The 16,583-nt window shown below is 46.1% G+C and overlaps 1 protein-coding gene across 1 annotated transcript in view; it reads left to right on the top strand.

Moving 5' to 3' along the window:
• The first annotated feature begins 2,697 nt into the window (after positions 1-2,697).
• Positions 2,698-16,583, top strand: part of LOC137535707 (uncharacterized) — a 213,913-nt gene continuing 200,027 nt past the window's right edge. Inside the window, exon 1 of the mRNA XM_068257570.1 lies at positions 2,698-2,899. Coding sequence (XP_068113671.1) covers positions 2,869-2,899 — 31 coding nt within the window. The 5' untranslated portion in view covers positions 2,698-2,868. The remainder of the gene's footprint in view (positions 2,900-16,583) is intronic.

Consider the following 16,583-nt stretch of genomic DNA (forward strand, 5'->3'; position numbering starts at 1 on the left):
CAAGAGAGCGTGCTTGCGCATGCACAGTACAGGGCCGTCCTTCTTCAGGAGCACTCGGGATCCCTGAAGACTTCTGAAGCCTCCTTCGGCTGGATAAAGCAGTATTTGACTAATTTAGTCAAATACTGCTACCGGGCGAGCCAGCACCGGAACGAGGGGACCAGGAGAGGAGCGGGAAGGCTCTATAGAACCCAGAGCCTTCCCTCTCCTTGGGTAAGTATCTGTCTCATTTTTTTAAATGCGGTTCCCATTCACTTTAAGACACTTTACATGGCATAGTAACCAAAACCAACCGTCTTATTTGGCATGTTCACCCTTGGTGGATTTTGTTGCCTTACTTTTTAAAGAGAAACTGTAAGGACAAAAATGCCCCCAGGGGATACTTGCCTCGGGAAGGGGACGCCACTGGCTCCTAAAGAGGCTTCCCCCCATTCTCTTCATCCTTGGGCATCTGGTGCTGCCAGTCCCTGAAAATCCGCTGAGCAGCTCAGGCACAGTAAGCGCTTCAGCGTGCAGCAATATTTACCAATTCACACACCTGCGCAGACGCAGAACAAGCTTCCCCTTGGGCTCCAGCGGAAATAGGTAAGTATTGCTGCGCGCTGTTCAGGGGCTGCCTGACCAGTGCTGGATCCCCGAGGCTGAAGAGGACGAAAGCCTCATTAGGATCTAGAGCCCCCCCCCCCCCTCTTGAGGTCAGTACCCCCGAGGGGCACTTTGTTCCTTACCCGATTACTTTAAAGGAAAACTGAAGTGAGAAGAATATGGAGGCTGACATATTTATTGATGTATTTGGCTGCAGTAGTGTCTGAATAACACCCAAAACAAGCATGCAGCGAATGTAGTCATATCTGACAATAATGTCAGAAATACCTGATCTGCATGTGCTTCATCAGGGTCTAGGGCTAAAGGTGGTCATACATAAGGCGACTCTGTGGCCAATCGACCATCTGATTCTATGAAAATTGGTGCAGCCAAGTGCATGTATGATCAACAATTCGACCAATTTTGAGCCGAAATGGTCGCATTAGTTGATCCGACATGCTGCAAGATGTCGGGCCGATTTGCTCGATCGCGTGCGCAGTGGAAACAGCGTGCGATATCGGGACGACAGACGAACGCAAGAAAACCCGATGATGTACCCCCAACCTATATGGAGCACTCCTTGCTTCATATAGGCGACCCATGTTGTTGCTTCAGTAACGGGGCCCGTGTGTTATGTCACACACGCGCCCCATGTTACTAGGCAACCATGTGAGGTGCATGTATGGATGCTCAGGGAGCCAGGAGCAAGCGGAGGACAAGCGGCAGCCAGGTAATGTATATCGCATGGGGCATGAGAGGGGGGGCAGTGGCGACCATTGCAAATGGGAGGGGGGCAGCAAGGTGGCCCCCTTACATGATAGAAACACCAAATTTGCTCCCTTACATGATAGAAACACCAAATTTGCCAGATATGTTAAGAACAGAAGAACAGTGGGAACAAGAGGAAACATTTTTTTCAAAAAGACCTTATAGTTTTTTAAAAAATCGATTTTAAAGTTTCAAAGGAAAAAAGTTTAAATGTAGATGCGGTAAATACATTAACTGTCATTTACCGCATTTAAATGTATACTATTTTCCTTTGAAACGTTAAAATCGATTTTCCTAAAAACTATAAGGTCTTTTTGAAAAAACTTTCTCCCCTTGTTCATATCCTGCAAATTTGGTGTTTATATCATGTAAGGGGGCTTTGCTATTAACCGCTAAAGTCGGCGGGTTTTCAGGTTATAATCACGCCCGTGCTCTCGAGCTGGATTTGGACCACGATCACGAGTGCATTCAGAACTGAATCCGTGATCAAGAGGCGATCACGAATTTGGAATCTGACCTTGTGATCAGGAAAAACAGCTCGTGATCATGGCACAGGCAAACGCAGGGGGGATTACAGCTGCCCAGAATCCCCCCTCAGACCAGGGCCGGTGCAGTGTCTGGGGACAGGCACAAGTTGAGACACCAGAATATCTGCAGGCAGGGGCGTAGCAATCAGTATAGCAACCATAGCGCTTGCTATGGGGCCCGCGGCAGCCCTATGTCACAGGGGGCCCGTAGCTCAGTCAGAGAACTTTTTTTTTTTTTTTTAATTATTGTAATCCCATACATTTTTTTTTGCTCTGGGGCCCAGTCATTTCTAGCTACGCCCCTGTTTGGCTATAATAGTGTCTGAATCACACTAGATACAAGCATGCAGCTAATCTTGTCAGATCTGACAATAATGTCAGAAACACCTGATCTGCTGCATGCTTGTTCAGGGTCTATGGCTAAAAGTATTAGAGGCAGAGGATCATCAGGACTGCCAGGCAACTGGTATTGCTTAAAAGTAAGTAAATATGGCAGCCTCCATATCTCTCTTTTCAGTTGCCCTTTAAAGGTGGTTATGCTGTTGCTTATCTTTTAGAGCAGAAAGAAAGATAGGAGTTCAGGTCCGCTTTAACCCCTGCCGAATAGTTTTACTAGCAGCTTTCCCCTGCGGCCAAATTACCGCAGAACCCTTTTTGAATGTACACAGGATGAGACTCTTCCCCGACATATCCCAAGAATAAAGCCACCTGTGACCGGAAGGAGTAATCCTCTCAGTGACAACCGTTTAACCATTTCTTTCCGTGCTAAGCGGCTTAATCCTGCTGCATTCACCATCACAAGCTGGACAGGAGATATTGGAAGAGATGCAGCTAATTAAGTCGCAGTTTGTGTTTTCAAAGCTGATCCATGTGCTTTGCTCTTACAGCTTGGACTCCGCATCCCTATAGGTTTAGGAATAACCATGTTACTGGCACAAAGAGGGTTCATCCGGCTTTCAGCTAATTGTCTTATTCCGCCATAACGCTCATGTCCTCTTATGGCTGGACACCGGTGATTGGTGAGTTCTTTCTCTCCTGTTTTGCTTTGTCTTTCTGTCTTTGTTGCCTTTTATGTTGTTCTGAATGAGTCATTCCAATCTAAAGCCTGGTACACACATCAAAATTTGATTGGCCAATCACTAGTCTACTGACGGCCTGCTGACCTTTAAATCCCTACACAATCTGGGCCTTGGATATGTTACGGCCAGAACCCGAAGTGTGGCCACTTCTAGTTCTGGCCGGCCACTTCGGGTTCTGGCCGGCCAATGTGCGAAGTGGCTGCAGCGCAGCGGCCAATGTTAGGAATGGAATGTTTCCTTTGATTATTAATGTAGTTTTCCGGCCGTCTCTGGCCGCAAATGTAGCAAAACAGTTAGTTCATTGAATTAAATGAAACTGGCGGCAATGTAGAAGGATGAAGCCGCCCGGCTTCTGCTCCGCCTCCTCTCCTCCGCCCCTGCCTCTCTCTCTCCTCCCCGATACTGGCAGCGGGGGACATGCGTGTCCCCTCCAGAGTCGTTCGTCGCGGCAGGCAATCCTGTCGTTCGTCCCTGCAGAGCGGGTGCTGGCAGAAGCAATGTCTGCAGCCTCCCCGCTCTGCTTTCCTGCCGCCACGAACGACTCTCGGGGACACGCGTGTCCCCGCCGGCTGCCCGAAGAAGAGAGAGAGAGAGGCGGGGGCGGAGGAGAGGAGGCGGAGCCGCCAGCTTCATTTCATTCAATGATCTAACTGTTTTGCTACATTTGCGGCCAGAGACGGCCGGAAAACTACATTAATAATCAAAGGAAACATACCATTTCTAACATTGGCCGCTGCGCTGCGGCCACTTCGCACATTGGCCGGCCGGAACCCGAAGTGGCCGGCCAGAACTAGAAGTGGCCACACTTCGGGTTCTGGCCGTAACAGATACATGAAAGAAATGTTGCAGCTGCAGAAGCAATCCCTGCAATCTCAGATCCACAGGTTCTAATAATCTAATCATATCCAGAGTCCACCTGAAACTGTTTGTTCCCCGAGTCTTCTGTCATGCTGCTCCTACGTTATGGAACTCCTTACCTCAGCAGATCAGGACAGCTCCATCTCTGGACGTGTTTAAAGGACAACTGTAGTGAGACTTATATGGAGGCTACCATGTTTATTTCCTTTTAAACAATACCAGTTGCCTGACAGTCCTGCTGATCTATTCGGCTGCAGTGGTGTCTGAATAACACCAGAAACAAGCATGCAGATAATCTTGTCAGATCTGACAAAAATGTCAGAAACACCTGATCTGCTGCATGCTTGTTCAGGGTCTATGGCTAAACGCGTTAGAGGCAGAGGATCAGCAGGACTGCCAGGCAACTGGTATTGCTTAAAAGGAAATAAATATGGCTCCATATCTGTCTTCTTACAGTTGTCCTTTAATTCCAGACTGAAAACCTTCCTGTTCAGTTTGGAATTTTCAGAAATATAATTTCATCCTGTGTTAATACTTCATCCTACTACCAACTACTGAATCTTAGAGATTTGAGTTCTGTGGGAGAAAAGTGTTGTTGTTGTTACTAGTTAATTTCACCACCTCCATGTAGTATGAGAGCTTACCCACATAATTTGCTCATGGTATAATATATCTGTTGTCCCTCATACTATACAGTGGGTTGCAAAAGTATTAAGCCCCCTTGAAGTTTTCTACATTTTGTCATTTACTGCCACAAACATGAATCAATTTTATTGGAATTCCACATGAAAGACCAACACAAAGTGGTGTACATGTGAGAAGTGGAACGAAAATCATACATGATTCCAAACATTTTTTACAAATAAATAACTGCAAAGTGGTGTGTGCATAATTATTCGGCCCCCTTTGATCTGAGTGCAGTCAGTTGCCTATAGACATTGCCTGATGAGTGCTAATGACTAATTAGAGTGCACCTGTGTGTAATCTAATGTCAGTACAAATACAGCTGCTCTGTGAGGGCCTCAGAGGTTGTCTAAGAGAATATTGGGAGCAACAACACCGTGAAGTCCAAAGAACACACAAGACAGGTCAGGGATCAAGTTATTGAGAAATTTAAAGCAGGCTTAGGCTACAAAAAGATTTCCAAAGCCTTGAACATCCCACGGAGCACTGTTCAAGCGATCAATCAGAAATGGAAGGAGTATGGCACAACTGTAAACCTACCAAGACAAGGCCATCCACCTAAACTCACAGGCCGAACAAGGAGAGCGCTGATCAGAAATGCAGTCAAGAGGCCCATGGTGACTCTGGACTGGACGAGCTGCAGAGATCTACAGCTCAGGTGGGAGACTCTGTCCATAGGACAACTATTAGTCATGCACTGTACAATGTTGGCCTTTATGGAAGAGTGGCAAGAAGAAAGGCATTGTTAACAGAAAGCATAAGAAGTCCCGTTTGCAGTTTGCCACAAGCCATGTGGGGGACACAACAAACATGTGGAAGAAGGTGCTCTGGTCAGATGAGACCAAAATGGAACTTTTTGGCCAAAATGCTAAACGCTATGTGTGGCAGAAAACTAACACTGCACATCACTCTGAACACACCATCCCCACTGTCAAATATGATGGTGGCAGCATCATGCTCGGGGGGTGCTTCTCTTCAGCAGGGACAGGGAAGCTGATCAGAGTTGATGGGAAGATGGATGGAGCCAAATACAGGGCAAACTTGGAAGAAAACCTCTTGGAGTCTACAAAAGACTTGAGACTGGGGCAAAGGTTCACCTTCCAGCAGGACAATGACCCTAAACATTAAGCCAGGGCAACAATGGAATGGTTTAAAACAAAACATATCTATGTGTTAGAATGGCCCAGTCAAAGTCCAGATCTAAATCCAATCAAGAATCTGTGGCAAGATCTGAAAACTGCTGTTCACAAACGCTGTCCATCTAATCTGACTGAGCTGGAGCTGTTTTGCAAAGAAGAATGGGCAAGGGTTTTAGTTTCTAGATGTGCAAAGCTGGTAGAGACATACCCTAAAAGACTGGCAGCTGTAATTGCAGCAAAAGGTGGTTCTACAAAGTATTGACTCAGGGGGCCGAATAATTACGCACACCCCACTTTGCAGTTATTTATTTGTAAAAAATGTTTGGAATGATGTATGATTTTCGATCCACTTCTCACATGTACACAACTTTGTGTTGGTCTTTCATGTGGAATTCCAATAATATTGATTCATGTTTGTGGCAGTAATATGACAAAATGTGGAAAACTTCAAGGGGGCCGAATACTTTTGCAAGCCACTGTATAATGAAGCAAGTGGTGAAGCAGATCAGTGATTGGCCATTCAAAATTGAAGGTGATTACCAAGCTTTGGGCCTGGTACATATATCAAATTCTGATTGGCCAATCATTGAGCAATTTTACCACCTCCATGTAGTATGAGGGCTTAAAGGATACCCGAGGTGACATGTGACATGATGAGATAGACATGTGTATGTACAGTGCCTAGCACACAAATAACTATGCTGTGTTCCTTTTTTTCCTGCTCTGCCTGAAAGAGTTAAATATCAGGTATGTAAGTGGGTGACTCAGTCCTGACTGGAAGTGACTACAGTGTGACCCTCACTGATAAGAAATTCCAACTATACAACACTTTACTAACCGAAAATGCCTTCTGAGAGCAGGAAAGAGATATCGATAGTTCATACATTTTAGCTCTGGCATACTTCAATGAATGTGTCATTGAGCAAAAACAAGAAAACAATTAAAACTTAAAAAGTAGATTTAAACATAAAACTGTTGAATATCTTAAAAAGTCGTTTTTTCGGAGAAGGAAGCTATATACAATCGTTTATTTCATTTGTTTATTTTCGCTTCGGGTGCCCTTTAACTACACAATCTGCTTGTAGTATTCTAAATCTGTTTGCCCTCAGTACATGGAGGCGGTAAAATAATGTAATCAAAATTGATAGGCACCTTTAAAGCTTGGGACTCGCTGGCGACGCTTTGCAGTAAATTGCAAAAGTGCAAATCGTGTAAATGGCGTGATTTTAAACGTGATTCTAGAGCGATCGCTCTCAAAATACTGCAAGCAGCGACTGCCATAAGGTCGATTTTGGTGATGACAGCATGTTTAGGAGCTTCACAATGGATTTCACTAGTGGATAGCAACATTGCTTTCGTACAGCGTTTGGAAAGCGATTTTGCAACGATCCTATATTTTGAATTGGTGCAAAACTGCTCCAAAAATGCTGCAGAATCAGAAATTGCGATTTGTGGAAATTGCGGTCACTTCTATGGGTTCCCACATTAAAGGGGCACTATGGCGAAAAATGTAAAATTCTAAATATGTGCAAACATAGACAAATAAGAAGTACAATGAACCACAAATTACTTTTCTCCTATGTTGCTGTCACTTACAGTAGGTAGTAGAAATCTGACAGAAGTGACAGGTTTTGGACTAGTCCATCTCTTCATAGGGGATTCTCAACAAGGCTTTTATTCTTTATAAAGATATTACCTAAAAAGGATTTAACCTCCCTGGCGGTTTGTTAAAATCTGCCAGGGGGCAGCAAATACCTTTTTTTTTTATTTTTTTTATTTTTTTTCATGTAGCGAGACAATGTCGCGGCATCCCCCCTTCGGCGAACGGAGATCAAGAGATCCCGTTCAAAGACGTCGTGTCGTGACATCAAAGGGGAATCCGATCCACCCCACAGCGCTGCCTGGCACTGATTGGCCAGGCAGTGCACGGGGTCGGGGGGGGATTGCGGCTGCGGCGACGGGTATAGCGGCGGATCGGCGGGTAGCGGCGGCGATCGGAGGTTACACACAGCTAGCAAAGTGCTAGCTGCATGTAACAAAAAAAAAAAATTATGCAAATCGGCCCAGCGGGGCCTGAGCGGTGCCTCCCGGCGGCATAGCCCGAGCTCAGCTCGGGCTTACCGCCAGGGAGGTTAAACAATGATGCTGGCCAGCTTCCCTGCTCGCTACACAGTTTTTAGGCAGTTGGACAGAGCAACTGCCATTCACTAAGTGCTTTTGAAAATAAATAAATCCCTGAGAATCTCCCATGAAGAGATAGACTAGTCCAAAACTTGTCACTTCTGTCAGATTTCTACTCTCTCTTCATTTGGGATTGTCAGGGATTTATTTATTTTCAAAAGCACTTAGTGAATGGCAGTTGCTCTGTCCAACTGCCTAAAAACTGTGTAGCGAGCACGGAAGCTGGCCAGCATCATTGTTTAAATCCTTTTTAGGTAATATTTTTATAAAGAATAAAAGCCTTGCTGAGAATCCCCTATGTCATATTTCTACTGCCTACTGTAAGTGACAGCAACATAGGAGAAAAGTAATTTATGGCTCATTTTACTCTGGAAAAAAAACATACTTCTTATTTGTATATGTTTGCACATATTTTAAATTTTACAATTTTTCACCATAGTGCACCTTTAACTTTAATTTACCTAGTGCTTTTGAATTGCCTGAGGCCTTAGACTCTGTTCCCGCTAGAGCCAGATCTCCACCGGCCGGTGGGAGGGGACAGTGGAATTATTATGCAGGTTACAATTTAGAGCTACACTGTGGGTGGGAACACAGTAGGCGTTGAGGGAAAGATTGCATTTTGCTGCATATGCGTTTGATGTGTTTGGAGTGTGTTCGCATTTTAATGCTTATTGCGTTTCGCACATATAAATGTCATATGTGTTTTTGTGCATTTTGTATGCATTTTTTTATATGCGTTTTATGCAAATCAAGTGTTCATGTAAATCACCTTCATTGGTTTTCACAAACAAATGCAAAATTAAAAATATCGAAAAAGACCTTACAAATTTGTGCATGTGAGAAATCGCATGCCAAAATCAGGATAAGTGTGAATATCCCATAAAAGTAATTCTACAATTTCAGGCAGAAAGCCTGGCAGGAGAAAAAGTATGAAGCCTGCACACATTTGTGTCACTCACCTCTGCGGATTTCCCTGTCTATCTGACTTAGAGATCCTGTAAGGCAAAAAGTGCCCCGGGGGTGGGTACTTTAAGAGGGGGAATATTTACCTATCCACGCTCCTGCGCAGGCGCTGTACAAGCCTCCACTTGCGATTCGGTGGAAATAGCTGAGGCCGATTGGGTCCGCTCTACTGCACAGGTGCAGGGATGCTCATCCGGATCTGGGTACCCAGGTAAACCCAGGTATCCGACCATTTTTCCGCTATCTGGGTCGGATCCGGATCCGGATACCTGGGCCACAATCCGGATAGCACTATCAGGATTCTATCCGGATAGCTAGCTGCATAATCCGGATACCCGCGGGTATCCGTCCAGATATCCGGATCCGGATAGTGTAACTAGTAAGGATGTCATTCAGCCAATCAGAGGGCTCCCAGCAGAAGCCCTAGCAACCAATCACAGAGGGGAACCCTGGCCAGCCCCCCTGTATAGCAAGGAGGGCTGGCATGATGAGACAGATCATCCTTGCTTGTGTGGCTGGCTGGCTGCTCACTGACAGACTTGCTCCAGTGCTGGCTTAGCAAGTGCTGTATACAGTGATAAACAAAAAACAGGAGACAGCACACCGTTTGCTTCTTCAAGTAATCTGTATTCAAACCATACAGTTACAGAGCACACAAGGACACGACATGTTTCGGGTGTAGCCCTTCCTCAGGTGTCTACGCCCGAAACATGTCGTGTCCTTGTGTGCTCTGTAACTGTATGGTTTGAATACAGATTACTTGAAGAAGCAAACGGTGTGCTGTCTCCTGTTTTTCGTATAGTACAAAGTGTGCAGGAGTGGTGTACCTGCGGGAGAGCGGCACCTGCTTCCAGGCCTGGAGATGGATAGGCCTGTTTAAGGCCTCTTGCACACTGCAAGTGATTCGGATTCAGATTCCGCTTTTTAATCAGTTTTTACATCTGATTCAGATTCCGATTTGCAGTTTGCTCTCTGCACACTGCAAATCGGAATCTGAATCGGATGTAAAAACTGATTAAAAAGCGGAATCTGAATCGGAATCACTTGCAGTGTGCAAGAGGCCTAAGTGTGTGGAAAGTGTGTTTGACATCCTGTATACAGTGATAAAGCTTTGGGTGCTAAACATCTTCACTGCACTATTGTTCTATTGTTTTTTTTAGCTAGCTAGCTTGTAATTGTTTGCTTTCATTCACTAAGTTAGGTCCTGTCTGTGTCTGTGTCTGTGCAGGCCAGCAGGACAGTATAGGGAATAGGAGGATTTCTGTGTTATTGTATTGTAGTTAGTACTGCAGTTAGTTGTTATGGCGGCGGCCTGGCGGGTACACGCGGTGCGTTCCCGCCAGGGCCGGCCCGCCCATGAGGCGGGGTGAAACTTTTGCCTCAGGCGGCACTTCTGGAGGGGCGGCACCCGCCCGTCTGTGTGTGTGGGGGGCCGCCCGAGCTGGAGGGGATAGCGGGCAGGAAGGGGGTATTGGGCCTAGCGGCGGGGAGGGGGGTCGGACCCCCCCCCCCCTCCCTCGCCTGGGTCCCCCGTCCTCCGCTCCCCTCCAGCTTTAAAAGTGAGGTCGCTGGCTGCAGCTATATTGTAAGAGGCAACGGGCGGGGATCACTCACCTCTTCCTCGTTCCAGCCCGAGCCTGCGCTCCACTGACGTCACTTCCTGCAGCGTAGCGTAGCCGACCCCCCTCCCCGCCGCTAGGCCCAATACCCCCTTCCTGCCCGCTATCCCCTCCAGCTCGGGCGGCCCCCCACACACGGCTTGGGGGGGGGAGGGGCGGCGATTTTTTTGAATTTTGCCTCAGGCGGCAAAAAGTCTAGGGCCGGGCCTGGTTCCCGCACTCAATATCCCGCTCGATTCCCGTCGACTCGATTATTTCCGACATGTCCGATTTGCGTTTTGATGGATCGTTAGGTCGATTCGCATGTAAAGTATATTAAATCGTCCTAACGATCCATCGAAACGCAAATCGGACATGTCGGAAATAATTGAGTCGACGGCTGGAGCTGGAAACTGAGTGCAGGAACGCACCGCGTGTACCCGCCAGGCCACCACCATAACACAGTGTGCACTGTCTGTCCTCTACTCTGTGGTCTGTCACTCCGTGCTGATTTGATGTAAAGTCCAACCCCGATTTTATTAAAGTAAAAGTACTCCACATCATCTGGTGACATCATCACGTATAAATTGTACTATGTCTGCTGGCACCGGCAGCTGGGGGAGGGGCAGCAAGGGCAAGAGGACAGGGAGCAACATTATGGCCACCCTCAGAAGGTCTGCCGTGTCAGTGTCGACCCCAGCAGGCAGCCTACCCTCAGTCAGCGAGCTTTTTGCTCCAGGCGCCGCGATTGAACTCAGGGCTGTTAGCCGCAAGGAGATTGAGGAGGATGTTCTGGGTTTTGAGGGGGGGGGGGGGGGGTATGATTTTGATGATGGGATGAAGGACCGTGACTACCATCCACAGGATGGGGATGTCAGCTCTGAGGAGGAGGAGGAGGATGTGTCGGTGGGTTTGGCACGAAGGATCAGCATTGCAGACAGTGGCCGTGGAATGCGGGACCCACCACATCCTTCTGCCGCTACCACCAGCCCCACCACTCAACCCCCAACCACCACAGGGAGAAAAGCCGCAGCATCCCATTCTGGCTGCAGGAGAATCTTAACCTCCCCAATCTGACCGCCACGGTGCCACAGGCCACTGCTGCTGATACCGCCACCTATATTCAACCCAAAACACAATTGCGGTGTCATTTTTTTGGAGGTGTCTGGGCTGAAAAATGTCATGTCCCAGTTGTGCGATTGGACTTTGGGCACAATAGGCCTGATTCACAAAGCGGTGCAAACTTTTTCGCAGACTTTTGCGCTCGCAAAGTGCCGCAATGCGCGCGATCGCGGACTTTTGCGCGCGCAATTTGCCGCGATTCGCGCAATTCGCGGCAAATTGCGCGCGCAAAAGTCCACGATCGCGCGAATCGCGGCACTTTGCGCGCGCAAAAGTCCACGAAAACGTTTGCACCGCTTTGTGAATCAGGCCCAATGTGGGCTGCACGACTGCTGTCTGGAACCTAGTCCTGATGTTAATTGACAGCTTTTTTTTTATTTATTTTTTTTTCATTTTATGTCCACCAAATAAATAATTAGTATTTCCCTTTAAAAAAACATGATGCTACATGCATCATTTACCCTAAAAAACATTTTTTAAAGCTATTTAAAGGGCACTTCTTGGTTTTCTATCCGGATACCCGAATAGGTCGGGTACCCGCGGGTAATTTGGTCGGATATCCGGATCGGATCCGGATATCCGCAAGGTCGGATCCGGGCGGGTAATAAAAAGCACTACCCGAGCATCCCTGCACAGGTGTTGTAACCCGATTTATCCGTTAGCACTGGGCTCCGGCTGACACTGACTCGGATGAAATTATCAAAGATTTATTTGTGACCTAATGGTGGTCACTGTAATTTCAATCAACCCGTAAAACCTCAACAACACAATACACCTCCTTTGCACATCACAGGTCAAAATACACAATCTCCTAGTCTTCACAGCCGGTGCATCGGTAAATGCTGCGGAATAAAAAGGTTAAGTTACATCCAAATTATATAGATTCGAGCTACAAAGGTCTTCTTGTACGATAATCAATCACTTTACAGCATGTTTACATCACAGTACCACTGTTGGGGCGTGGTCTGGGAAGGGAATGGTCTACTGAGCAATTTCAGTTCCTAAACAGTTCTCAGTCCCTTGCAACCAAGTCCAAGCTATATTGCTCAGCAAAACCCTGGGGGAACTCGTGACAGTTCTTAAAGATGGTATCAGTGCTGCGTAATATGTTGGCGCTTTATAAATACAATAAATAAATAAATGGTACTGTATAGTTGCACAGTTCATTGGTTAATCTCAAAAAGGATGTTTACCTTGCTCAAAGATCTCTTATGCTGGGCATACACGGATAGATTCTTCGGCTCGATTAGCCGCCGGATCGACTCCCGCCGCGTCCCCGCTCGTCCCCGCGCGCGCCTGGATCGATTCTCGCTCGTCCCCGCGGGCGCTTCCTTATCTTCCTCTCGTTTTCCGCTAGCGTGGAATCGATCTGGCGGGCAATCGGACCTGTCTGAAATTATCAATCGAGCCATCAGCGGCTCGATTGATAAGAAGAATCTATCCGTGGATGCCCAGCATTAGACTCTTTACTCTTGATAATCTACCACAATCCCACTTTACACTTAACACACCTGGATAGGGCCTCTCAAAATAACAAACAAAATAAAAGATAAATAATCAAAAAGGATTAGGAAGATAAAAGTAAACAAAATAAAATATAAAGTGACCAATGCACCCAGCTCTGCCACCCAAATTACTTGTCAAGTCACTTCTTACTGTAGCACACAATTAGTGTCACAAGACGCAATGCAACTCTTCCTCTTTCACTTATCTTCTTTAATACTGATAGGTTCTCTGTATTCTCACGGCCTTAGTAATTTCTGGTTTCTTTAGGACCATGTACTTCGGTAATATGCATAAATCACACTTTGGTTCATTTTTTGTATACAATTTTTAGTAACACTTCAGAACATAGCTGTTAGGAACTGTGTACTGCCTGCTCCTGCCTGCTGGTGACAGTATTGGCTTGGAACTTTCAATGTGTCACCAGCAGAGAGCTCGATGGACTTTTGAACAGACCTGTAGTTCTACAATCCAACAGCAGGTGGCTGTTCATTCACCAAGACTTGCAGTTCCTGATCTGGCCTGTGGGTGGTTCAGTTGTTTATTGCAATTACTCACCACCAGCTGCATCCTGTATTCACTTTCACATGGACTATTTAAAGAGAATCTGTACTCTAATATTCTTACACTAAAAAGCATACCATTCTATTCCTTATTTTCTCCTGTGCCCCTCTGTGCTGTTTCTGCCACTCTCTGCTGCAATCCTGGCTTGTAATTAACAGTTTTAGGCAGTGTTTACAAACAAACTAACCAGCTTGTGATAGGCTAACATAAACAGAGTGTGTGAGTCATACAGAGTGTGCAGGGGGCCTGCAAAGGGTTTGTATCGCTTCTATCCAATCACAAGCAGCCCTGCACATTCCACACATTCAAGCCTTAGCCCGACAGACAGGACAGAGGAAAGGAGATAAGATTTATTACAGAGACAGTGCAATTAGGAAAGGCTGCAGTAAGCCAGAGCACATTAGAACAGGCATAGGAACTTATAGGCTAGAAGAACTAAGGCTGAAAAATGTGTTACAGAGTCTCTTTAAGACCTGCCTCTTCCCCCTACTGATTGCCAGAACTTTGAGCTCTCTGGTCTGAGTTTCTGGACATCCTGGTTCCTGATCCTGGCCCTGATCTCTGTTATGCCTTCCTGTTACCGAACCCTGTTATTTCTGTCTGAGACCTTGATTTTGCCTTATCCCTGGTACTGTACTTATCTGATTACCTGTTACTGACCTTGTTGTCCTGTTTGACTCTGATACTCTGTCTGATTCCTTATTACCACGTATGATTGTATATATTTGTATGTTGCTACTTTCTGTATATATATTGATAGTCAGGTGTTGTAAATATTTGTCACGGCTTCCCGGGTTATTTGTATATATTGTGTGCTGTGCATATGTTTGCATGATATTTGCATTTACGGTTGTATGTATGCTTGCAGTATTGAAACGTTATATTTGCACCATATTCCTTGGTTCAGTGTCTCTATACTGCAAACTGTGGTCAAAACCCTGTTCCTCCATTCATGCCTGTGACAATAGCAAAGAGGAACAGATGAACTTTAACTCTTGACTTGGTACAAACTTGACAGGAACAATGTCTCTATAACAGGACTTAATGCAAGTGGGGGAGGGGGGGGGGTCTTTATCAGCTTTGCGTGGTACTTATGGAGGCTGTTTGTGTCTCTTAGTGACCACAGGGCCTTTACACTCAATACACTTTATATAAGCGGCAGAAGATTTCTTCACTTTAGCTGGGCAGCTCTATCTTGCATCAACTACTGTATCATCAACACAAGGTCTCTGTATCTTTAAAGCTTTTGCACACAAACAGTCTCTAGTAACAGCACTTTGAACAGACTTGGCCTCTTCAGGTTCTGGGTTGCTATATTTCTATCTCAGCAAGCCTCCGCTGAACACTGGATACTAACTGAACACACACTGTAACTTGTAGATGGCTCTCAGGCCTGATACTCATCTGGCTGCTGGGGTCCTTTCTGTCCGGACTAGCTCAGATGGACTCTGTGCACGCTGCCTCTGGTCTCCGGTCACTGTCTGGCCGATTTGCCTCTGCCTTACTTGCTCCACTGTAGTCTCTGCATGGCCGCTGGGTCCCCTCTTAGTCTCCGGGGTGACTGCTGCGGCCTTCCTCTACTCGTGGCCTCCCTTTTCCCGCTCCTGTCTCCTAAGTTCCGCTCTCCTCGCTCTCTGGTGCGCTCTGGCTGGCTCTGGCCAGTTCCCTCCGGCTACACCCTTCCAGCTCTGCCCCTCCGTGACTGCGCTGTAGCTTCCGACAGGCCGCACAGGGCTTCTAGAAAGTTCCACTGCTTTGTGTGCTTTGGTCGCTTAGCAACAGTCTATGCTGTCACGGAGGAGCCGTGAGAAAAGGAAACGCAATCGCAATAGGTTTTCTGCCCCGATTGTCGTTGGCGTGCCAGATCATAATTGGATGTGTAGGTCCAAGCCTGGGGGTCTCCGTTTTCTTCATAGCTGTTAGCAGAGTTCTTTTCATGAGAGCCAAGTATGCTCTCTGATAAGACCTGTTTGTGTAATTAACTTGATCAAAAGAAGTTCCTTCATGGGCCAGTGACACCCAAGTGTGAACATACCCTTTGAAAGGATATCATTTGGTGATCCCAGCAAAAGCGAGCTTTCCACACAGCAGGGCTCCAGCCACGGCGGAGCCATCCCATCAGCATTAAACATAAATGTAGTATATGATTTTAGTCTGTTTAAGGAATGCCGTTTATGTGAGAGGTATGAAAGTAATACCATTCTGCTGCTCCGGATCTGGTGAATATTTTATTAAATTGATGCCACTGACATACCCAGAGCCCGAGGTAAGCCGCTACTTCATGACAGAACCTGCGACACCAACTAAGAATATGACAGTACATATATGGCATCAAACGGAGGATTCTGAATCTGTGACTGTTATGTGTGTGCGGGAAGCGTAAGCTGAGGTATGGAAAATGTCATATTTGGTGGGCACAAGAAACCCACCCAGAAGGTTAACCGCACCCTGTCCAGCCCCTGGGCTGAACCTGAGACCCCACCCAAAAATGGGGGTCACTAAAAAGAACTTGACAGGGACTCCTCACTTGAGTCCTCCAAATGCCATCGTCACAAAAGCATGCTGTTGCTCTGAGGACTGAGAAGAGGCCATATTTGTTTGAACTTTGCTCCAGAAACAAAGAAACTTAATGTGCATACCCAGAAGGACATTTTCACCTGAGCTTAAGTATTCGTATTTTCTTCCCTTTTTATTTTTATACTGAGCTACTATTGTCTCCATAATTGTTGATTTTAATGATTTTCTGTATATATTAATTATTTATATTGCATTTATAATAAAAGACTTCTAAAAGTCATTTATTTTTCGGCTACTATTCAGCAACACAAAATGAATCCTAGCCTTCTGAAGAGTCGCTACTACTGTTGATAGCTAGATAAAATACAGTGTGTTTAAACCTTTTTATTTTCAGATATTAGCATCAGTGAGGTTAGGTCTCCTGACCTTCTGCAGGAGTGGTGGCAGTTCTATACCCTGAAATAGTGTGTAATTTGTGTTAATGTAACTCAGAAG

This window comes from Hyperolius riggenbachi, chromosome 10 (genome assembly GCF_040937935.1).
Source record: "Hyperolius riggenbachi isolate aHypRig1 chromosome 10, aHypRig1.pri, whole genome shotgun sequence".
In the NCBI taxonomy this organism is placed as follows: Eukaryota; Metazoa; Chordata; class Amphibia; order Anura; family Hyperoliidae; genus Hyperolius; species Hyperolius riggenbachi.